Source organism: Lutra lutra, chromosome 12 (assembly GCF_902655055.1).
Source record: "Lutra lutra chromosome 12, mLutLut1.2, whole genome shotgun sequence".
NCBI lineage: Eukaryota > Metazoa > Chordata > Mammalia > Carnivora > Mustelidae > Lutra > Lutra lutra.
The window spans coordinates 27211806-27235886 of record NC_062289.1 but is presented as its reverse complement, the minus strand read 5'-3'; the positions used below and the strand labels follow the sequence as shown (position 1 = coordinate 27235886).

At 43.0% G+C, this 24081-nt stretch overlaps 2 protein-coding genes across 7 annotated transcripts in view; one reads left to right on the top strand and one right to left on the bottom strand.

Annotated features, from left to right (window-relative positions):
* KATNAL2 (katanin catalytic subunit A1 like 2) overlaps positions 1 to 17005 on the top strand; it is a 69452-nt gene extending 52447 nt beyond the window's left edge. For both annotated transcript variants that reach the window (XM_047698144.1, XM_047698145.1), the window contains exons 13-16: positions 777 to 887; positions 13997 to 14159; positions 15096 to 15198; positions 15702 to 17005. In XM_047698144.1, coding sequence (XP_047554100.1) covers positions 777 to 887; positions 13997 to 14159; positions 15096 to 15198; positions 15702 to 15841 — 517 coding nt within the window. In that variant the 3' untranslated portion in view covers positions 15842 to 17005. The remainder of the gene's footprint in view (positions 1 to 776; positions 888 to 13996; positions 14160 to 15095; positions 15199 to 15701) is intronic.
* Positions 17006 to 22591: 5586 nt separating this feature from the next.
* Positions 22592 to 24081, bottom strand: part of HDHD2 (haloacid dehalogenase like hydrolase domain containing 2) — a 35036-nt gene continuing 33546 nt past the window's right edge. For all 5 annotated transcript variants that reach the window (XM_047697188.1, XM_047697193.1, XM_047697189.1 and 2 more), the window contains one exon: positions 22592 to 23965. In XM_047697188.1, coding sequence (XP_047553144.1) covers positions 23862 to 23965 — 104 coding nt within the window. In that variant the 3' untranslated portion in view covers positions 22592 to 23861. The remainder of the gene's footprint in view (positions 23966 to 24081) is intronic.

The following is a 24081-nucleotide window of genomic DNA, read 5'->3' as shown; positions in this document are numbered from 1 at the left end:
CTAATCTATGCTGCCACCGTGCACATGCAGAGATGAGAGGATGGCTGTCGTGTGGTCCAAGAAACGGATTTTTTTGTCCTTTTACTTCAGTCTCTACAAGAAAAGAGGAAGGAGAGCCTGCTGAATGTAGTCAGTACTTAGAGCCAGTCTACATTGTTAGGTCCTGTACTGAGGTCCTTCTTGCTGGAGGGGTCTTGGTCGTGATGGAGGAGGGGCTCAGAGGGTGAATTTGCATGGAAGACAGCCTCCATCTGCTGTGTGGGGCAAGCATACTTTCCGTGTCATTGTCTTGTCTCTTATTAGAAGAGAATGAAACAGATTCATCATGGTAGCTCATTTCTCCTCTTCAATAGATTATATCCACAAATTATACTAAAGGAAATACTGTGTATAAATGTACTTTCATGCCTGCTACCAAAATAGAAGGATTCTTCTCAATTACACTGTGTTTACCAAGGGCAGATAGCGCTGTAGGGGAACATGGTTGCTTTGAGTCCATTGGGGCTACTGTCTGCTTTTCAGCTCTTTTCTAGTTCACTGCCAGCCTTTGGTTTTCTTTTCAATATCGTCACTATATTCATTTACTTCCTTTCTATCACCCTCTATGTGAAAATAGTACCATATTGTTTGTTTCCTCTAACCCTAGTATGAGTGGCTCCTTAGAATGAGACAGGGAACCTGTTTTACAGGGACAGTCATTGATGTGAGTGCCAGTCTTGTCCTAGAAGCAAAGGCTCCACATCTTGCAATAATCTCCCCTCTGTGTCCCTTTGTAGCGGAGAACATGAAGGAAGCCTTCGGATGAAGACAGAGTTACTGGTGCAAATGGATGGCCTGGCTCGCTCAGAAGATCTCGTGTTTGTCTTAGCAGCCTCTAACCTGCCATGGTAAGAGATCTTAGTACATTTTGAATACATTTTTAAAAAAGATTTATCAATTTGAGAGAGAGTGTGTGCAGGCACGCAGGAGGGAGAGGCAGAGAGAGATGGAAAGGGAATCTTAAGCAGACTCCCCGCTGAGTGCAGAGCCCTATGTGGGGCTCAATCCCACCACCTGGGATCATGACCTGAGCCAAGACAGTCTAATGCTTAACCAATTGAGCTACCCAGGTGCCCCCTGATACATTTTCATGAGCCAGTGAGTACGGATGAAGACACTGTGTTGACCATTTTGGGCAGTCTCATGGTTTGGTTCCTGCCCTGGAAGATTAATCAGAAGTCTTTTCTGGTCAAGTCCTCAGTCCTTACTATCTGTACCAGGAAAGAATCTGCCTTAATAGAAGGAACATAGGCCAGGACTACCACTAACAATATTTAAAATGGACATTCTGGGGTGCCTGGGTGGCTCAGTTGGTTATGTGTCTGACTTCAACTCAGGTCATAATCTCAGGGTCCTGGGATCGAGGTCCCATATTAAGCCCCACGTAGGGTCCATGCTCAGAGGGGAGTCTATTTCTCCCCCTCCCTCTGCCTCTCCCCCTGCTTGTGATCTCTCTCTCAAATAAATAAATAAATAAAATATTTAAAAAAATAAAATGGACATATATTTTGAGTTTCAAGTCAAATTATTTACTCTATTTAAGTAGGGCTTTGGCAGAGAACTATAAAATGCTAAAATCTTCAGGCAGGATTCAAGGAATATTCCAGAAATAATATGCTTATACTTTAACAGTATTAAAATCAAACTCTTTTTTAAATTAGGAAAATCTTTAATGTTGCATAGTAAATAGAAAGCTAAATAATCTCTAATTGAAAATATAATCTACTCACAGAGTCTTTTATTCAAATTGTATCCCAGAGTGGTTTAAGAACAGTTCTAGAAGTGGAATTGGGAAATAAGAGAGGTTGACTAGGGAAAAACAGTATCTACTTGGAGAGTATATTTAAAAAAATAATGATAATCCCTTTATAGTTCCAATACTATTTTCACATACATTATTTCTTTTGAGCTGCAGGTAAGACAGGACACAGATAAGGAAGTGCTATTTTTCCCATTCAAAGACAGGGACCAAAGTCAAGGAAGGTCAATCCACCCAAAGTCAAAAGCAAATCTGCAACAGAGTTGGGACTTGTAACTTGTATCCCCCCACACTCACCCCTACCCCATCCATTTCTGTTTCCACATTCAAAGATGAAAGAGAAACTCTTCTGCTGTTTCTCTTGCTGGTCATCTAAGCTCCCAAAGAAGTCACTAAAAAGATGTTCACATGTAATCTGTTATTTTAAATATATTCTTAATTTCAACCTGGCTCCAACTCCTCTCAAATTTATAAGACTTCACTAATGTGTAAGGTGATCAGCACTTTATGTGTTCATGATAGAGGTATTTCCATACAATATTAAAGTGAAATCCAAGCAGAGAACTGTCATTTAAATGTGATTGTGAAATCCCTCAGAGAAAGAATCTCCATTGCTTCATCCATTGGAAATAGGGTTGATCATAAGCACTTTACTCCTATCCCAGGTGATGTCGGAGTCAGCTGGAGAGGGTCTGTGTATGGCTCCAGGAACATCTGTGTCCCCTGGGGAGACCTACACATTTTCTACAGGAAAAGAGAAACTTCTACTCCCAGGGAATATGTAGGACTTTGTTGAGGAAGTTACTGTGCTGCCACAATTTCCCCGAGATCATCAATTTTTGGTAAACACCAACTTAAAATGATCAGAGAAGAAAAAAAAAGGCTAACAATCAAATATTAAAGAAGTCTTTGAAGGCTTTTCCAGAAGAATTGCCCCTCATCTTGGCAAATGGCAAATACATGGCTTTGCCTACATCATGACAATGTACCGTGGAACCAATATGTTCTTTCTGACCCATCCTTTAGCAATGCTGGGCTCTAAAAAAAGCTTACTACAAAAAATTCCAGACACTAAAGAAGAGGAGAAAGCACCCATCATTTCCCAGTTTCAGTAACTAACATTTGCCTGATCGATTGATTTTTAAAGATTTTATTAATTTGAGAGAGAGAGAGAGCACGCACAGAAGGAGAGGGAGAAGCAGGCTTCCCACTGAGCAAGAAGCCCAGCACGGAGTTTGATCCCAGGATCCAGAAATCATGACCTGAGCTGAAGGCAGATGCTTAGCTGACTGAGCCACCCAGGCGCCCCTTGTCCACTGATTTAATCTATTCCTGCCCCCTCCCTTGTTTTGCTACAGTACCTTAAAATATATCCCAGATTGTTGGGTCCCTATCGTCATGTCACTTCTCACAAATATACTTCAGTAGACATCTTTCTAAAAAAGAACATTTTCTTCCATTACGGTACAATGCTGTTACTACCTCCAACAAAATCAACACCAATTCCTCCATATCATCTACTACCCAGTGTTTTTTCAGATTTCCCAGATTGTTCCAAGATGTCTTTTTACAATTAATTTACTGAATTGATATCCAAACAAGGTTTGCATTTTGTAATTTCCCTTAAGCATCCTTTGATCTATAACAGACTTCCTCCCCTTTTTTTCCCACTTGCCATTAACTTGATCGTCAGGGAAACTGTCCTGTAATACGTCTGAAGAGTCTGGATCGTACTCACTGTATCCTTTGATGGGAAAAATAATACTTAGGGATAGCAATCTCATGATTACAGGTGCTCCTTGCTAACTGGATTATCATTCTTTCTTGGCCTTTTGATCAGGCAGAACTAGGGAAATACATAGTTTTAAAAAGAAGCAAATAATGACTTCATACTAGTATTTCCCATTCAAATTTTAGATTACCAGAGCTTTAGTTAAATTATTTGATTTTATATTTGTACCTTTTCTCTAATTGTGAAAATCTTATTTCTTAACATTAATATAATATTCACTCAATCCTAGGATGTAGATATATTTTGTTTTTGTATGTGGAACAGAGTTTCTCAGTAATGATACCAATACTCTCATGACAGCAACATTTTGATGAGCATGATGGTACACACCTGCCCTGAAACAGAAGTGCTAAATCCAGATTTCTTCACCCCAGCACTACTGACATTTTGGGCCAGATAACGCTTTGTGGGGGCCTGTCCTATGCATTGTATGATGCTAGGCAGCATCTCTGGCCTTGCCTCACTAGATACCAGTAGCACTGCTCCCTATTGCAACAAAAATTGTTTTCAGACATTGCGAAATGTTCCCTGGGCAGTAAAATCCTCCCCAGTTGAGACTCACTGAACACAAGTAAGTGACAGACATTAAATAGAGACAAACTGTCACATGCTCCATAGGTGAACTCTCAAGGTTTCTTTTAACTCCAAAAAATAATTGAATTTGGTTACACCAAAGGTGGCATATGATATAAATTGTTCTGTGTCTTGATTTTTTTCTGAACAAAATATTCTGAGCAGAAAGTTCACTCTTACTCCCTATTTGATAGCTGCGTATGTTCCATTTTGTGCATATGATAATCTGTCCCTGTCACCCGGTGATGGGTATTTGGGTTATCCCTACTCTTGCTATTATGAATAACGTTGCAGTGAATAATGGTACACATATATCACTTTGTGTATTTGCCAGTGTATCTCTGGGATAGGTTCCTGGAAATAGAATTGCTAGGTCAAAGGGTTAATGTACATGAAATTATAGTAGAGATTGCCAAATTTCCCTCCATAGAGGTTGTACATTTTGTATTCCCACTAGTGTCCTGCTTTCATTACTTAACATTATAGTGAGAACATTTCCAAAGTCATTAAATAATCCTTGAAAATTGGATTTTGTAATGGCTGTCCAAAATTCCCACATGTGAATATACCACAATTTAGTTAATCATTCCTTTCCTGTTGAACATATATGATGCTCCCAACTTTTCTCTATTATAAATAACACTGAAATGAACTTCCTTGAATAAAAATCTTTGACCAAAATTTGTTTTTTTTTTTCTTTAGGACAGATTTCTGGAAGTAGGATTACCATATAAAAGAACATGGATGGTTTTTAAGCTCCTTGCTACATACTGTCCAAGTTCATCTGTGAGGAGATACTACATTCTTATTAAGGCTATTGGAACAGACCTTTATCTTGGCTTCAGGGTCTTATATGAGGCAACAAAATTATCTGATTAAAGCAGAATGTCCTTCTGGGGGAAATAACTAAATGATACCAAACTATATAAAAACCCAATCTTAAAATCCCCAAAGAGATTCTTCATGGTTAGTTACTGGTAGTTCTCACCCATAGCATCTTTCAGGGCCCAAGGCTATCGTTTACTACTCGTTAACTTACCATTTTCCATGGGGGGAGTCCATCTGTCTCAAAGGGTTGGTCATTTCTCCCTTCTCAGCAGTGAGACAGCGTGCCGCCTCTCCTTCAAGGGGCACCTCCCCTCATTTATAGCATCACAGAAAGGACCAGAAGGAAGCAAGAAATAACTGTGGCTGTGTCATTCGATGTGTAAATCAGCAATGAGGAGAATAACAAATGTTGCACTTGTAATATATTATCATTAAAATAACAGCCATGTAAGAAATGTTTAGTGAGCACAATTAGGGCTAATTTGACCAGCCTCAATTGTTAAGTATGCACAAACTCAGGCCTAAGAGCCTAGAGGGAAACAAAATACTGAACAGGGTCATTAAGGCAAACACCATCTTTGGATGTCTATTTAACTTGATGGTAGTTTGTACAAATAAGGTTTGAAAATTTTATGTGTGAAGTATGATGAAGCTCATCTCCTACTTCCTTCTGCAGAAGGGCTAGAGAGTTCTCTATCCTTGTTAAAATTAAACATCACTGAGTATGACCAAACTTTGGATTAAAAACAAGTAAGCCTCAAGCCTAATATTCAGAAGAAAGCATAAGATCCAGGAGATTATTGCACTGGGAATGTTCAAGAACTTACATAAGTAAGAACTTACCTAAAGTTCTTACTTATGTAAGTTCTTGAACTGACTTCGTCCTGTAGGAGCTGTCTCCGCTCTGATGAGATATTTCTATAAAAATGTGTGCATGGGATTGAAGAACTCCGTATACACAACCCCAGTTTGTTCCACAATCTCTCCATGCATCTCATGCCCTCTAGGGAAAAGCCTCATGCCTTCCCTATCATTACCCTCTAGATTGACATTTCTCTGAGTAGTCTGTTGTAAGTCAGTAAGCATTATCCAAGGATAGCATCTAGTGATCTAATAAGCTCAAGAGATACTGAATTAAAGATAGTTCAACTATCTTCTCAGATCTTCTCAGTGCCTTTAAGATGTTATTGTGTGTTGTGACTTTCCTAGAGAAGCTTCGAGAAAGTGCTGAGCAAGCAGTACTTTCCGTACTTATTTGACCCTGGAATCCTTTCCTCAATGAGCATTTCACAAGACCGGTTTTCCATTTGAGAATGCGTGGGAGACAGTGGTTTGCGTGAACTCACTCTGATGATCTCATCTTTTTCACTGCAATTGCATTCAGTCACGCTTGCAGGCTTTTTATTGTTCACTGTATTTTTGTGCCTACCAGCGGTCAAACTGTTTTGCTTGAAATTGCTTCTGTCCACATATAATGCCACTATCCCATGCAACAATATTGCATCCGTGATCCTCCACGTGAGGTTGATGGGTAATTCTAACACAACCAGGAAAGGGTGTGGTGCAGGACTGGGTAGGTGCAGTGGGGAAGGCACAGTACTGGCTGAGCAGGAGGTTGCTTACTAGTAACCTTGCCTTTGTCCCGTTCACCTCTTACTCCATTTGCTTGGTTCCGTCAGACGGAAGTCTTTCAACCTGGCTCTACCATAGCATTACTCTTTCTTCTTAATGGTGCAGGCTGACTTGTGAACTGTAATTTTAAAACTAAATTTTATAAATTATACAATTAATATAACTGTTTTATGGGAAATTTAAGAGCTGGAAAAAAACACTCATAATTTTACCACTGTGACACAGGTATTACTAGCCTTTTTGTATAGGCCTTCTGGTGAAAGTGGTTTTGTTATTATCATTTGTTGCCTGTGTAGCTTTCTGGGGTAATTTTTTTCTTCCCAAAGGGGGAATAGTTTTACTGCTTCAGCTCTGCAGAAAAGTAATACATGCTCATTAAAAACATAGTATATGCTTCAGTATTGCTTGAAACTGAACGGTCCCCTAGAGCTGTACCTTGGCAAATCTAAACCTTCCCAGAGTCTTGTGTGTGCCGTGTAGACACATACACACACACACACACACACACACACACACACACACACACACACACGATAAAAAATGTCATCACCCTGTGGATGCATATTATTTTCTTATATGGCTTGTTTTATTTTTCCTTTTATTTCATATATTGTGGTCAAGTTTGAAAATCTACCCAATTCCATATAGAGTTCCACTGTATGGGTAGGCCATAATTGATTTGATTTTCCTTTTCTTTTTCTTGAGAGTTTTAATATGGCATCAACCTACTGGGTCATGCTTGCTCCACCATGACTCAGCTCCCAGCTCCGCCCCACAGATACCCTTAGGTGGGAAGTAGTTTTTTTCCTTTACTGTCTGGCTGGAGTAGGGCAGGTTTTATCAAAAAAGGTTTTCATAGCCTTTTGGATAAAGAGAATGGGCTTTTGTCTGGGAACGTTAACAGGTGTCCCTAGTACCCTACTGGGGATATGTGAGAGGCTAAAAGAAAACCCACAGAAGCCACTGCCACATCATCCCTCAAGTCCCGAGGTGCCCAGCCTGTCCTCCTCCTCCTTTCTACCCTTCACCATTTCCTGGCATTTGTTTGCTGTATCGTGTCCAGGGATTTTTAATTCTGAGAGGGCAGGCTATTCCATCTTGGCCAGAAGTGAATGTCTCCTCTCTTCTCCTTGACTCCCTTTTATCTTTTATACATCTTAAACACAATGATTTTATGCTCCAGGTCAGTGGAATCTAACTCTGTTAGTTTCTCCTGCTTTCATTCATGGTGGTTTGTTATAAAGGTCTTGTAATTTTAGATGGTGAGCTTGCACTTAATGAAGGGGACTCCGTCTGAGTCTTGCATGTGCCCTCTCAGAGAAAATTTGTATTTGACTGTGTTAAGCTTTAGACCCTTTTAAGCTAATCCTCAGCTTAAGGTCTCTCTGATCATGCCAATGAGGGTACGTATGTAGTTCTGAATTACAAAGGAAGACTTTTTCCTGAAATGCAAGACAGACAGCTTTTCTGTTCCTTTCTTGGTAGTGGACATATTTTTCTAACCCACCCTTTCCTAGAGGATGTGCCTCTAGTTGTTTATGTAATGGGCCTTGATTCCACCTCTCATCTTGAATGGACCCAAGACCTTCCATGCTCTCCCACATGTAACTTTCAGATCCAAACCTTTTTGTAACAAAGAGGCAAACACCCCAAGTCAGCCACAGCTTCGAGTTCATATGCTCAGTGTGGATTTTCAGCTTCATTTTTAGTCCTCAAGGATTTTGGCCCTGCTTCCTTGTGGGCTCATTTATTGTGTTTTCAAAAAGTGTTTCCTATAATTCATCATTCTAAAAAGGGGCTTTAAAACAAGAGATTTCTGGATATCTAGAGTTCTTCACTTTGCTGGAAACAATCTTCCTATTTTTTAAATAAATTATTGATAAAATATTTGCTGGTAAGAGTAATGGGAATATATCTTCTTTGATGATATTATAGTAATTAGAAGTAATTTTTACTCTTTATTATAAAGAAATGATGCTCTTAACCCAAATACCAGTAGGGCATACACTGAACCGATTGCTCCAGACTTTCCTAATGGAGACTCTTGTCTCAGGCTTGTGAATTCACACCTCAGGATAAGACGTCTCTGGAGATGAGAGGCTGGAGACTCCACATGGAGACATTTTTTCTTTTTTAAAAAAGATTTTATTTATTTATTTGAGAGAGAGAGAGAGAGCCTGTATTAGCAAAGGGAGGAGCAGAGAGAGGGGGGAGCAGGCTCCCCGCTGAGCAGGGAGCCCAATGCGGGGCTTGATCTCAGACCCTGAGATCATGACCTGAGCTGAAGGCAGACGCTTAACCAACTGAGCCACCCAGGCACCCCAAGACAACATCTTTCATCTTCAAAAGTATTTCCCAGCCAAGTGAATTTGATGAATCATCCCCTGAAATCTTTGTTTCCATTATTTTCACTAAGGATGAAAATAGAAAGTTTTATTCCCATTGCCCAAGTAGATGCTGATTTTCTCTATTAATAAGAACTCATGACTAGACAATCCTAATTTTCAACAAAACAGATAAACCTTCATAAATAAAGGCTGGGCTTTAAGAAAGCAGACCATTTTACATGAAGCCAAGAGTCCTGCCCCCAAAGCTCATTCATTCCTCCAAGCTGTATTTATTGAGCACATCTTCTGAGTATTCTGCTTGATGGATGGACGGGGAATTCAAGAAATCTGGTCCATGATCATTGGCCTCTGAAAGCTGGCTATCTGATGGGACATGAATGAGACATAAACACAAATCATTTGAGATGGGGAGATAGCCAGTACTATGCGAATGGTACAAAAAATAAGTAAAATGCACTTGTACGGGGAAGAGGCCATTTCGGAGAACAGAAAAAGAACAGAAAAGAAAGAACAGAAAATTTAAAAGAAAAAAAAAAAAAAAACAACCTTTATGGACCAGAGCACACTTGAACTGGGCTTGTAAAAATGACCTGGCTCTTGGTAGACAAAGTGGACGAAAATCGCCTGAGTAGAAGCTCAAAGAAGATGGCAAAACGCAGATTCCAAGAACAGCAAATGGACCAGCTTGGCCCTCGTAGGAAATGTAGCTAAAAGTCAGCGTATGCGAGGTTCACTGTGGGAGACAAAGTAACCTCGCCAATAAATAAAGACCAATAACCTCGCTTTATTCTTTGGCTCCCTGTTATCTGCTACAGAATAAGCAGTTCCTTATTCTGCTCTTAAGGGCAGCCATGATCATTACCTTTTTGTGGGTTGCGGACATACTGGAAAGGCTGCTTACAAAATGGAAGGTTCCTTTTCCTCCCGCCATGCCAAGATGGTTTGAACTTAGTGTGTTTTAGCTATTGAATGAATGAAATAGAATTACGTTCTGTTTCAAAATTCTGTAACATCTGGAATTAACTCTGTTCCAGGAACCACACAGTTTAACAGGGCAGACAGGCAAAGGGGAGGCCCTGAGTGCAGGTTTGGAGCAGACGCCCGGGGGCTTGGAAGCAAGGCCTCAGGGCCCAGGCGACTGCCCGGGAGGCCAGTGAGCATAGGCCCAGCAGCCCAGGCCTGAGGCCTTGTGAGGCTCCGCTGTGTCTCATGTCACTCTTGCTAGTTGCTTTTGCCTTCCAAGGTGATGAAGGTACCAGAGTAGCAAAATAGAGGACACATGAGAACGGAATAACTAGTCGAAAATCAAAGTGTAAGAGCTAAAGGGAGTGTTTTCTGGTTGCCACACATTAAATTTTTTCATATAACTATATTGGCATAAAGAATAATTCCTGGGTACATTCCATTTGTCCTTTGTTTCCTCCCTTGTATGATTTTATGATTATTGATGTCATTAAAAGTGCATTCATCAGACCTGGCTGTCAGAAAGTTGCACTTATTTTGTGCCCACAAGCAGTTTTGAGGTAAATCTCTTGCTTTAGGGCATTAGTTGATCAATACAGACATCTATAGTGAGGTATTGTTTCCCACCTCCTGCATGACTCCATTTTCCTAAGACATTCTGGGGATCTGGTCTTCCTTTCAATAAGAAGTCACTCTAGATGGGATGGGGAGACCCAGGAGAAGGTACCCTACAAAAGAACATTTGTTCTGCAGTCCCCTGCCTTTGCAGGAGGGGCAGCTGGTCCAGGGAGAGGCGTTGAAAAGAAATATGCCAACTGCCTGTCACCCCCAGCTCTATAATTTCCTTCAGGGTAGTCTGTTTCCTTCCTGGGTTTTTGTCCGATCTCAAGTCCCATTTTTATCTTTGATATTTATAGGACCAACATTCTCGCAGTCCAAAGCCAAAACCTCCCCAGTATTGCCTCTAGTTACTTATAAGGAGAGAATCTGTCTCATTAAATTCTGTATTTTGAAGACTTAGCACTGATAACACACTTGGCAATGGTCAGTATTGCTGAACTGAACTCCCAAAATGTGAGTTTAATGGTTTCTCCTCTGTTAAAATTTCCTTCTTGCCCTCCTTTCCTTTCCCACCTTCTCCTCCCATTCAGCCACAACTCTCTGCTGTCTCAATCCACTCTGGGTACATTCAGACACACCAGGTATTCGATTTCATCTTCTTGGAGCCTGGTCTGCCAGAACCTTCTTTTAACACCAAACTGACCTGATGTTCCTCTGCACCCAGTAAATAAGGAGACCCAGGGAGCTCACCTCATCATCCTGGAGATTTCCTTTCCTCTCTGTTTCTTGAATCCCACGAAGCCCTTTGGTTTGGTTTATGCTCTCCCTTTGGTCTTCTAATACTTTCCTGAGAAAGGGTGTACGGGAAGTACGTACTCGCAGGCTTTGCATTTTGAACATAACTTAAGTCTGTCCCCTTAGTTGTTTGATTAAGATGTAGACTTCTACATTGGAAATTATTTTTCCTCAGAAGTTTGAAGGTGTCACTCTATTTTTTCTTACTGTCTTGCATTGCTGATGAGAAGACTTATTACTGATCCTTTGTCTGTAACCTGTTTTTTGTCTCTGGAAGCTTTTACAATCCTCTTTGTTCTTGGGGTCCTGAGACTTCACCATGATCGGAGTCGGCAGTCTGCTTACAGTCACGGTGCTGGCATGAGACCAGAACCCGAGCCACAGGCCCTAGGCTCTCACCATTTGGGTTCAAGTCCCCTGCCACCGTTCTCTAACTTTCTTACCTCAGGCAAGCTACTCAACCTCTGTGCCTCAGTTTCTTCACCTTAAAATGGCTTAAAAAATAGTACCTACCTTGTAGGGCTGTTGTGAGAATTCAGTGAGTTATTATCTACAAAATGCTGAAGCCAGTGCCTGCCACTTAGAACTACTCCATAAGCAACAGTTTTTATTCATATTTCAAATACAAAAAAAAAGTTTCCTCAACTTGTGCAACATTTCCTTGACCCTGTGCCTTGAATAGAAATCTTGGCCTTGAGAGGGGGAGTGGCTACACAGAGGGAGAGGGTCTGGGTCTCAGATGTGAAATGAAATTTCAATAGGGCAAGTACGGTAAAGAACAAAGCGGATGCAGAAAAGCAAGAGGTGATTGTTATGGCTGCGGAAGCACCCCCAGACTCTGGATTCTCAGCTCAGGACTAGAGGAATAATGAGCAAAGAAAAAATAGAATCTCTGAAGAAATCTAGTCACCCCAAATTAGGACTCACATATGCTCCCTGAAAGGGTGTTTTCATTTTCTGATGCAAAAGGGACTATCAGGACAGAGATTCAGAATGAGAGTAAGAAGAACAGGAACATCTGTGTCTTTATGAGTGAGAGACATCTGCTGATACAGAAAGGCATCACCTAATTTCTGTACCAGGAAATCAAATAGATGTTGCCCTCCCGTCTAGGAACCTGAAATTTTAACATATAAAGAGTTTACAAACTCACACATAAAATCATCTACTAATAGGAATGGTAATTCAAGGTAACTAAAGAGCCCCAGTTAATGAGGGGAAGCTCTACCTTACCAAATAGTGCCAAATAATACATTTGGAATGAAAAAAAAATTTAAATCATGATTTTGCGCCACTCTTATGAAATAACCAATTCAAAGATCATTAACAGAAGCTAAAACCACTAGTTGAAAGAGGATGGGAAAAGAGATATGTACACAGTGCCAAAGTATTGTACATAGGATACTTATTACTTTACAGTGGAGGTCAACAGATGATCCCAGTAATTGAACAGCACATCACTAATTGTGAGACATGCTAACATGTGGATCCCGACATAATGAATTTGAAAACGTATCATCATCTATGAAATATACTTGCCAAAAATCATTACCCTGATTCTAATTAAACTTTTAATCTAAATTCCATCTTAGAGGACAGGGCAACGATAGTGTGAGGAAAACATCAGGAGAGTCCAGAATGTGCCTTATCTTGGTCAAGGCAAAGTCTAAAGAAATGGCAAGGAGACTGGTCTAGATTATAAGAGATTTGAGATATAACGAAATGTAATACATGATTCTTGATTAGATTTGGGTTGGAAAAGATATTTCGGGGATCACTGGAGAAATCTGAATATGGAATGAGCATTAGACATATTATGTAATCAGTGTTAATTCTGTTGGGTGTCATAATATACTGAAGCTATGTAAGAAAATGTTCTTACTGGGGGAAATGCATGCTAAGGCATTTAGGGGTGGGGTCTCATGACGTAATTTGAAATGATTCGGCTGGATAAACAGATACGAAGCAGATATAACAAAATGTTAATTACTGTTGAGTCAAGATGGAAGGTTTGTGGATAACCATTGCTTTATTCCACTTTTCTGTTTGGAAATTTTATATTAAGAAGTTTAGGGAATTGGCTTGCAGATGCAAAATTGTATAAACCTGGCCTGACAGTGTTTTGGGAGAGGGAGGCATGCAGGGCTCAAAGGGCCACATTTCCGTTGGGCACACTGGAAGGAGCTTTGCTCTTTTGAATTCTGCAGAGCAATGGCGTGAGACAGTCATTCACTCCAGAATGTGAGAGAGTTTGGGAAGAATTAATGTACTTCCCAGAGTGCCCAAATTATTGTCAGGAATAATTACTCACTGGCAGCATCAGACTGAATAATTCATGGTACGAAAGCAATGGGAATGCTCACGTGTGGTGGTTGTTAGTTGGAATTTTCCCTCAAATTAAGTCACTTAAAAATTCTCTCTTTTACCTAAGGTATTTTGGGGATGTATTTTCTTTTCCCTCCCCTCCCCTCCTCTCCCCTCCCCTCCCCTCTCCTTCCCTTCCTCTCTCTCTCTCTCTCTCTTTTTTTTTTTTTGGCCAAGTCTTTCTCCCAAACAACGTGAGGTAATTGTCCTGTTCACTCAGGTACAAATCTAAAGTTAAAATGCAGAACTGCTTCCTACGATGCTAAACTGTTCTTTAAAATGTTGTTGCTTAAGAAGGGAGTTGACTGCTCTAACCGGTTCCTGTTTCCCACATGATCTCAGGGAGCTGGACTGTGCCATGTTACGCCGCCTGGAGAAGAGGATATTGGTTGATCTCCCCAGCCGGGAGGCCAGGCAGGCCATGATCCACCACTGGCTGCCCCCCGTGAGCAAGAGCAGAGCCCTGGAGCTGCGCACGGAGCTGGATTACAGTGTGCTGAGCCGGGTAAGCTGCCTGGAGGGCGCACCTGCAGGCCAAGCAGCTGCTGCTTAAATCTTCTGAGCAGGGTTCTTGTGAGCTGGTTTGGGGCATATTCCTGGAGTCACTTAGAAAAGACTTGAGCTGCCCCAGCAATGCAATGCACCTCTCCTTCGTGAGTGAGTTCTCTGTTCCTCAGAAACATTCAAGCAAGACAAACATTCAAGCAAGTGTGATGTAGAGGAAACAGCATAGGGTTTTGACTCAGAGAACTATGTTCACATCCTGGTCTTGCCCCTTATTAGCCGTGAGGTCTCAGGAAAACCACTGACTTTCTCAGCCTGTTTCCTCATCTGTGAAATGGGTAACCGATATGCCACGAAGGATTACTGTGATGATTCAAGTCTTTCACACATGGAAATGGAGGTACATGTCTGCTCCCCTCACTGTCACTGGTGTCACTCACTGCCTCCTCTGAGTGGACCCTGGAACAAACATATCCTCTGGTCATCTGCATGATGTTCTCTGAGGTTCCTCAAAGGCAGGTATGATCTTATTCACAAGAACAAAAGTGTCTACCAAATTTGGTCATGTTTGGATGTGGGCACAGGGGCCCCATTAGGCTACCGTGGATAGTCTAGTCTTTCACCAGCACCTTCCAGCGTGGATCTGGATGGGGTCAGGAAGCTGTTTATGCTCCAGCTTCTCAGGTCACCAAACACATAAGCAGCCCCAGACATTACAGATCTGGGAATCTGCGTGGTGTTTGTGGCAGACAGAGACAGGTTCTAAACAGGGCCTCTTTTTATTTATTTAAGTTCAGTTAGCCAACATATAGTACATCACTCATTTCTGACATAGTATTCAATGATTCATTGCTCGTGTACCGCGTCTTGCCTGTGAGAGCGTAATCACCACCGGCACTGTGCCTGCTGACCCACGGCTGCTCTGTGGCTGTTTCAGGAGACGGAGGGCTACTCGGGCTCAGACATTAAGCTCGTCTGCAGGGAAGCAGCCATGCGGCCTGTGAGGAAGATCTTCAGTGCCCTTGAAAATCACCAGTCAGGTATGGTTGGGATCACAGTGGGGGTGCTCTGGGAGAGAAGGCTCTTAAAAAACCCAACTTTCACCAGCAGATGGAGCCTCAATCCTGTTCTTGGTTGCTCTTTGCGCTTGCAAACGTTCTTTGGTCCAACTGTCCTCTGCGTACTCCACTCATTTCTCCTCTGGTGTTCTGTTTTGGATCAACTTCACCCCAGCTGATCAACTCCTTAAGTCTCAGGCTTTTATTTCTTTGGCACACTATGATGTGGGCGGGATCCATCTGCACTGTGTTACTCTTAAACACTGCTTTGATAGGGAGACATTTAAGTCATATTTTTTTATCGGGCTTTAGGGGCTGAGTTGCACATTAAAGAATTCCTTCCCCAGCTCTCTTTAGTCTTGCCTTTTGCTGCATTAACGATTAAGAATGCTGCATTATGCATTGTCTTGAAAAAAGGTCTATTAGCATTTCAAGAGCGCTGATCCCGGTAAGGTCAATTACTGTGCTGTTGTGTTTTGATCCAGAGAGCAGCAATTTACCTGGAATCCAGCTGGATACAGTGACCACTGCTGACTTCTTAGATGTGCTAGCTCACACCAAGCCTTCAGCAAAGAATCTGACTCAGAGATACTCAGCCTGGCAAAGTCAGTTCGAGTCTGTATGAAATCACACCGACCCTGACCGGGCCACAGAGACCACCACGGAGGCCTTGCCATTTATTAGTGTAAGCAGAAGAACATGATGGTTGGGAGAGAAAAGAAAAAATTATACTTGAAGACTGAGTTCATTTGAACAACTCGACTGTTTTGGAAATGAGAGATATTTTTGTTAATCTTTCCTGCCTGATGCCAGCAGAATATGGAAGATGTCAGTTACAGGTATATAGGCTATTAGTCGTGCAATGCAGACTTCTCCCCCTTCCACTGAGACTCCCTACACTTTGATGAACGATTTCTTACAGTGTTCCGTGTTTGTGAATTGGTATTTTTATTCTGAAGAAAAAGATGTAGTGTTGGAAGCTGTGCTGGAATGCACAGTGCTTCCAAGTCAAGGGGGCCCCTTAGAAGCGAAGCGTGACAGACCATCTGGCCAGTTGACGGGCTTGAGGGGGGTTAAGAATGGTGCGGGGAAGGACACATGGTGTTTTTTTCTGACGATGTCCTGAGTGTCATCAGCTCTCCCTAACTCTGACCCCAACCAGTATGATCAGCAGCAAAGCCCCAGCAGACTAGCTCCCCCACAGAGGTCTGGGGGAGGGGCTTCGGGAGCCTCAAGCCACCAGCTCCCAGTCCCCGTTCCTAACATCTTCCGACTCTTCACAGCACGTGTGCTCTGCCTTCTCCTGATGGCCACAGCTCCTCAGTGGATCCACAGCTTAGGGAAGGGTAGCCCCAGGACAGTCATCCTGGGGCTTCCCTTCCCTTAGGCTCCCCTGCATCTCCTTATGGGGTTGTTAACAGAAGCAGTTCCCTCAGAAACTCGTGATCTGGGCCACCTACTTTAAACCCTTGAAAAATGCCACTAAGTGATGCCACCACCACTCTTCCCCGCTAGAACTTACCTGTGGTTGTCCCTTCCTTCTTCCCTTACTCACCTCATTTTCTTCATCCCTCTGCAAGGCACACTCCTCCCTGAAGAAAAACTTGCAGGGAAAGGGGTATTTTGGATAGCTAAACATTCCAAAGGACTTTATCCTAATTTTAAACAAAAACAAAGCATTTGGGGGGTACTGATTATTTTGAGAATATTCTGAAATGCCTTTTAAAATGCCATTTCATGGGTAATGTAGTCAAACAGAAAATACACCATATATAACAAATTAAAAATAGAAAAGACATTTCATCTTAGTATATGCTCAACTTAAGCTTCTTCATGATCATGAAAGTCTTATAATATCCAACACCAGCATTACCCTAGATGTAGACATCTCTAAATGGTCTCAGACATCTGCTTCCTGTGTTTGGGGGTCATTTTTTCCTTCCTTCCTCCCTCCCTCCCTTTCTTTTCTTCCTTTTCCTCCCTTCCTTCATTTTCTTTCTTTCCTTCCTTTTTTCTTTCCCCTTTTCCTTTTCTCCCCCCCCCCTTTTTTTTTTTTAAAGATTTTATTTATTTATTTGTCATAGAGAGAGAAGCGAGAGTGAGCACAGGCAGACAGAGTGGCAGGCAGAGGCAGAGGGAGAAGCAGGCTCCCTGACAAGCAAGGAGCCCGATGTGGGACTCGATCCCAGGACGCTGGGATCATGACCTGAGCCGAAGGCAGCTGCTTAACCAACTGAGCCACCCAGGCGCCCCCCCCCCCCACTTTTTAAAAAATATTTTATTTGTTTATATGACAGAGAGAGATCACAAGTAGGCAGAGAGGCAGGCAGAGAGAAAGAGGAGGAAGCAGCTCCCTGCTGAGCAGAGAGCCCAATGTGGGGCTCGATCCCAGAACCCTGGGATCATGACCCGAGCTGAAGGCATAGGCTTTAACCCACTGAGCCACCCAGGTGCCCTTTCCTTCCCTTTTCATTTTTTCTTTCCTTCCCTTCTTTCCTTTCTTTCTCTTCCCTCTTTCCTTCCTTTACTTTCTCTTTCCTTTCTTTTCTTCCTCCCTGTTTCTGTTCTTTTTAAAGATTTTATTTGACTGAGAGAGAGAAGCACAAGCAGGGGGAATGGCAGGCAGAGGGAGAAGCAGGTTCCCCGCTAAGCAGGGAGCCCGATGCAGGACTCGATCTCAGAACCCTGGGATAGTGACCTGAGCTGAAGGCAGTTGCTTAGCCAGCCAAGTTCAGTTGGCTAAGCAACTGCCTTCAGCTCAGGTCACTATCCCAGGGTCATTTTGTCAGGTTGTTAGTGGGTATTTCTTGCTGCCATTAGTCCATCCACTTGTGGCCACTACCATCCTTTCTGATTTCATAAAATCTCAATTGGATGGAACCTCAATTGTTGTTGCTAACTTGCTGTGATTAGAAGTAGGTATGTTTGTGTGTGTGTACTTGAAAGTGAACAGGTAAAGGGGCAAAGGAGACAGCCCCTATGGATAAAAGCTTTGTGACAATGTTTGGCCCCTTTTAGCTTACTGCTCTTTCCTTACTCCAGTCAGCGTAAGCGTGGTTTTACCATCCCTCATGGCAAATACACACAACCCCACACACAGCTGACCATGTACCTGACACACCCCCACATCCTTCCTCCATTCCTCCTGACAATCTCCAAGTTCATCTTCGTAATACTTCCGTCTACTTCAATTGCATATTCAGTCCTCCTCTTTCCCTTGGAAAATATGTCTCCAAATAATAACTCAAGTGTGTTTGTGAGTCATGCTGTATTTCATTGACTCCTTTATCCATTTTATACACTATCTAATGACTTCCTGCTTTGGATGAAATGAAATGTAGCTCTTTCATCCCTCTGCTGTGTTTCCATCATCGCCAAATAGTTATGATTTTACGTTTACTCAATAATCAGTGTTTCTGTGGGAATGTGTACTGTTCACGCAAAGCCCCTAGTGAATCAAAATTACAATTCCTTTATATGTTGGTTTTGTCTTCCCAGGAATTAATAAGTGCCTTGCCAACAATATCAGATAGACTGTCAATTGCATTCCCATATCCTCTGGTCCTGGTGTTTTAAGGGGAAAGGAACCAAGAACCTTGATAGAATAAGCAGAGATGTACCTAGCCCCCATTTGCAGCCCTGTAGCTCATCCTGGCTCACTACCACGCCCGTTGTCCCCAAGGCCTTCTCTTTCATGTTTCCTGGGACTCCAACCATTTTGTTTACCAGCTTCAAATTTCAATCCTACCTCACACCTCACCTCTCTCTACCTAGTCTCCAAGACTTCAATCTTTGAGTTTCTACAGGATGAGTTTTGGTTGTCTTTCTTTGCATGGATTTTTGTTATCAACAACCTATCCATGTTCCATCCTTCAAATTATTGTACCTTCTCATCCACTTGTGCCCATCTCTCCTCTTGTGGGCTCTCCTTGTGAGTTTATACCTTCTTTATTCATTTACTTTGATTTTAGTGGGGCTCTGAGAGAGACCAACCAAGACATATGATTAGTTTATGTTTAGAGCCTCTATTATTTAAAAAGTAGATCAGAAGTACATCTAAGTTTATAGGGATATAGGAACCTGGCCTATTTTCAGAGGAAAATGTAACTTCATCCAACATGTGGTACACTTTCTCCTAAAGCAGAAGTCACAATGCCTGTAGGAACACAGGTAAGTAAGCTGGGTGTAGGACAAGGAAGAGGAGGGGCTATGATGGAGGGTGAGACTACCTGAACGACACAGCAGTGGTGCAGCTCCCACAACTTAGGCACTGGGACCCAACACTGCCGATCTTTCAGTATTCCTAGGAAAACCTATAGTAACTGATCTGCATTTGAGATCTCCTGATACCCAGATGTTGGCCACTACAGCTAAGTATCTACGTTAGGATTCAAGGCCTGTCCCTGCATTTCATTCAGGTCATCCTCAAGAGCCTGGTGGACTTCTACTTACCTACTGGACTGGAATCTACTTATCTAAAATAAGGCCCTCCCTCGTTTCTCGTCCTTCATGGAGCCATACAGCTATTGTGCTACACAGTTGTGCGTATGTTTTAGCGTCTTGCGCCCAAAATGTTAGCCCCAGGGCTGTGGTACTTTTATCACTGCCAGTGAATGAAGCCAACATTCTTGACGATGGAGCGCTGTGTCTGCTTCCCACGCAAGAAGCTGTGATGACTGTTCCAAAGCACTTAGGTCACTGCACTCGACCTCTTCTCTGAGAGCACTTACATGACACACCTTTTACTTTACCCACAGTTGGTGTTTCATAATTTGGTTTTCTTGGGCACACTAGCTAGCAAAACAAACAGGAGTCGTGATGGGTAGGACGTGAAGGTGGGCACTGAAGAGTAAGATATTCGAAATTGCTGAATTTTAACAGATACATAACTGAAATGATAAATGACTTCTGGTGCTCTGGTGTCTTGTTTGGTTGTCCCTTAGAGAGAGCGGCATGCTGTGGGGTAGTCGGCCTTGATGGCTGGCATGACAAAGTCAGAAAAGGTCCTATGCATTTATGCCGAAGGAAAGTTTTTGGGACTACGTCAAAGGAACCTGTTAACACAAAAGTGGCTTTACACAAGCAACCGCTGATATGAGAAAGGGATTCTGCTGTTCTAGGCAAAGTGTTTCGGGGAAAGAGACCAGTCCACTTTAAAAAATTCCTTACTGTAGAGGCCCAAGGATTTCAGTTTCATCCTACGTGAACCACCACTGATCTCAAAGCAGATGAACACAACACATACAAGTGTGTTTCTGACTTCCTGGTCCAACGTGGTACAGTAATTTTTGAACGTGGGGTTGAGAGCGAGGTGATGACACTATCCTTCCGAGGGAGTTTCTGACATCCATGGCTACAAGTGCTCAGTGGCCCCGATCAGCTCCAACAGATGCAGGACAGTAGGCAGAAGAGCTAGAGCAAAACCAGCCAGTTTTGGAGGGAGGAGAGTGCAGCAGTGGGGCAGCCATCGGTCTCTACCATTGGACTGGCATTCCACCTTCTTCCACACCCAGCACACACCTGGCTTCTGGCAGATGCTCAGTAATCTCCTGACACTGAGTGTTCCTTACTGCCCTTTCTCGTCCCCAAATGGCACTTGGTCCCTTTTCTGGGCCTAGGAGAGGATTATAGTAAAACTGATGCAAACACTGCCCTCAAGGTCATACCATTGGAAGAAAGCCCTTTAAAGATTTTTTTTTTTTTTTTTTTTTTTTTGACAGACAGAGATCACAAGTAGGCAGAGAGGCAGGCAGAGAGAGAGAGAGAGAGGAAAGCAGGCTCCCCGCTGAGCAGAGAGCCCGATGCGGGACTCGATCCCAGGACCCTGAGATCATGACCTGAGCCGAAGGCAGCGGCTTAACCCACTGAGCCACCCAGGCGCCCCGAAAGAAAGCCCTTTAAATGGGATGGCTGGAAAAATGAAGTCTTTTGGGGACTTCAGTTATTAAATCTCCTCCATGAGGCCCACAGCAGACCAACCAGCTATGCTGGGAATGTTTATAGTAACCTGGATCTAAAAACCAGATTTTCATTTATCCTCATGAACCTCACTGTGGACAGGTCAGTTAACAAGCCCTATATAATGCTTGTTAAATAAAACAAGAAACAAAGATTTTAATGGCCCTATACGGCCAAACTAGAATGCAGGAAAGAAGCCATTTCTCTTGGCCCGGGACCTTATGCTCACGTGGTCTTACCTCTTCCTGCCCTTGTTTGACTCCTGACACATCAGTGATGTCTACTTTGCTTTAGCTCTAACCTGTCTCTAAAGCATCAGATTCATTATTTCTGAGTGTCTAATGGGGCCTCCGCTATGGGTAACCAGTCTTCTCCTCCCTACTCCCAGTTCTACCTTCTGACAGTAAATTCCTGTAGTATTTACAGCTAGTTTGTATTGGTTTGAGAACCATCTGAGTAACCAACTATCTGTGTTGCAGGAGATATAAAAAAGAATGAGCCACAGTCCTGTGTTGGGGGAGAAGGACATGTAAGGACTGAGGCCACAGTCCTGTGTTGGGGGAGAAGGGACACATGGGGACTGAGGCCACAGTCCTGTCTCGGGGGAGAAGGGACATGTGGGGATCGAGGCATCATCTAACAAGTGCTCGTTCCACCTGCAGTCAGGTGGACATCACAGAGCAGGCCCTGGAGTGTTAAGAGCATCTTGTATGCTCTCCCTAGCTCCTCCACTAGTGAGGGTCCTCAGGGCAAAATCCTTTCCTAACACACTCGATTATTTCCTAGCGTGGCACTTAGCACGTAGCAACCAGCAAACGCTACTCAGTGGTGCTTGAGCCAAGGCATCACTGAGCCAGGCGGCCAGGTAACCGGTCCCGGGCGAATGGAGCGCAGCCATCAGCACCAGGCAGCGCGCTCCAGCCGCACGCCTGGCTGACCATGCCTCTGCGTGCAATGGAGTAGCATCTCCTTTTCTTAATCCTCAGGAAGACCTCCCCTATTGAACTGACTGTGGAGATGAATTCTATCAAGATTTATCAGATTATTCAGTGTGGACAGTGCCACTATGTCTGCCTCCTCATCGGCGCCGAAGACACAATGTGCTTCGAAGATGCTGCAGAAGGCGGTCCTCAGCATTTGGCCAATTCTACTCTCCGCACTTACTAGGCTGGTCACACATTTAACCCTCATGACAAGCCTGTGTGGTGGGTGCTGTCACGGTCTCCATTTTACACACACAACTACAGAGCTAGTTAACTGCTAGCGAGGCCCCCAAACCCATGCTCCTGGCCATTCCACTCGTGCCTCCGATTGGCGGTGGCCGTCCTATCATGCTGTCCTTTGCGCTCTAGGCTGTGTTAAGTACGAAGTCAGGGCATCTGCAAAAACAAGAACCGAGCAATCACCAAACCACCAGAAGGAGAGGGGCTGCCATTTATTTAGCTCTGCCCCTGCCATCCAAGACCAGGCTGATCTCTAAACAAGCATCAAAGCCCGAAGCTCATTAACATCAGCGCGCACTTCAATAAGGTGAACACCACAGTGATACACAATTACATGCTAATAATTCAATGCCCAAGAGCCCTGTAAAACAATTGCAAAGGCCCAGGATGATCACAGTATGCAAATGCACGAGGAAAATCATTACCTACTTAGGCCCCTTCATTTTGGTGGGTTTAACATGAGAAGAATAATCCAGGCTACAAGACGAGATTTCATTTTACAGCTGTAGTAACCAAGTACATAAAAGCCTGAATCTGTCCCAACAGCTTCTGAAAGATTTTTCCCATAGTGTCAGAGGCAAAAATAATGAAATCTTGCAAATGTACAGTTAATAGGACCCCGGTGGACACTAACTTCAAAAATGCATGGTCTATAAGACATTAAAGGCTTGATTTTAGTTTCTGCACTGTTCCTGTTAATAACAATGTCTAATTAAAACATCTGTAAAATACTGATAGTTTTAATTTTACATAAAATTTCCAAAACAACTGTTACACAGTATAATAGGCATCTGCAATGAATAGGTTATTAATGGAAATATTATTTTAAATTAAAATCAGGTTCTAAATTTAAATTAGTCATCTCTGGCTAATGAAGAGAAAAAGAAGTCACCCGTGCTGGGAATAATACGGTAGATAATCTAGTTTTCAACATCCGTTAAGGCAAATTCACTTGATCACTTGGGCTAAAGGACAATTTATTTTGCCGCTTTGACTTGTACTCCACTTGGCACTTCTGACGGATTTCACAGTTGAACTCAATATTAAAACTACAGCTGAAATGCACTTTCCAAAACATTATTTTATAATTTAAAAAATGCCATTCAATCTCCTTCACACTCGGAACACTCCCCCCTCCCGGAGGACCAGTGAGGAGGCAGCAGAGAACGTGATGCCCCACAGGAGGCTCTCCCTCCCAGCCCTGCCGGCCTGATGAATATTTTAAGAGGAATGGCATAAAATCTCGGCTTTCCCTTTCTCTGGGTCTCATCTTCTTTTACAAAATAAAACAAAAGAGATACATGAGGCGTAGTGGCTGCCTGCGATTCGATACCTTTCTTTCTAATTACTGCACAGCAGAGGAGTGCTGCTCCGTGCCTGTCTGGGCTGGCACGGACCAGGGGAGGGATTCGTTCCGGACAACGAACAGCTGCGTCTCCGGCTGCTTCTGACTGATGTAAAGGATCACAGGAGATGCTGCAGAATGTGGTCCACGGCATGAGGGAAGCTCTCGCAAGTTAAGTAAGGAGGCGGATTAATTTTTTCTTCATCCGCTGCTCGGTATTTCCCTGAAATGAAAGGAGAGCCAGTGAACAAAGGCTACTGCTAGAAAGCCACATTCATCACGTCCCATGAGCACCGGGGCCACCTCCGAAACACCCTGGCGAGTACTGGAGAACCAGGG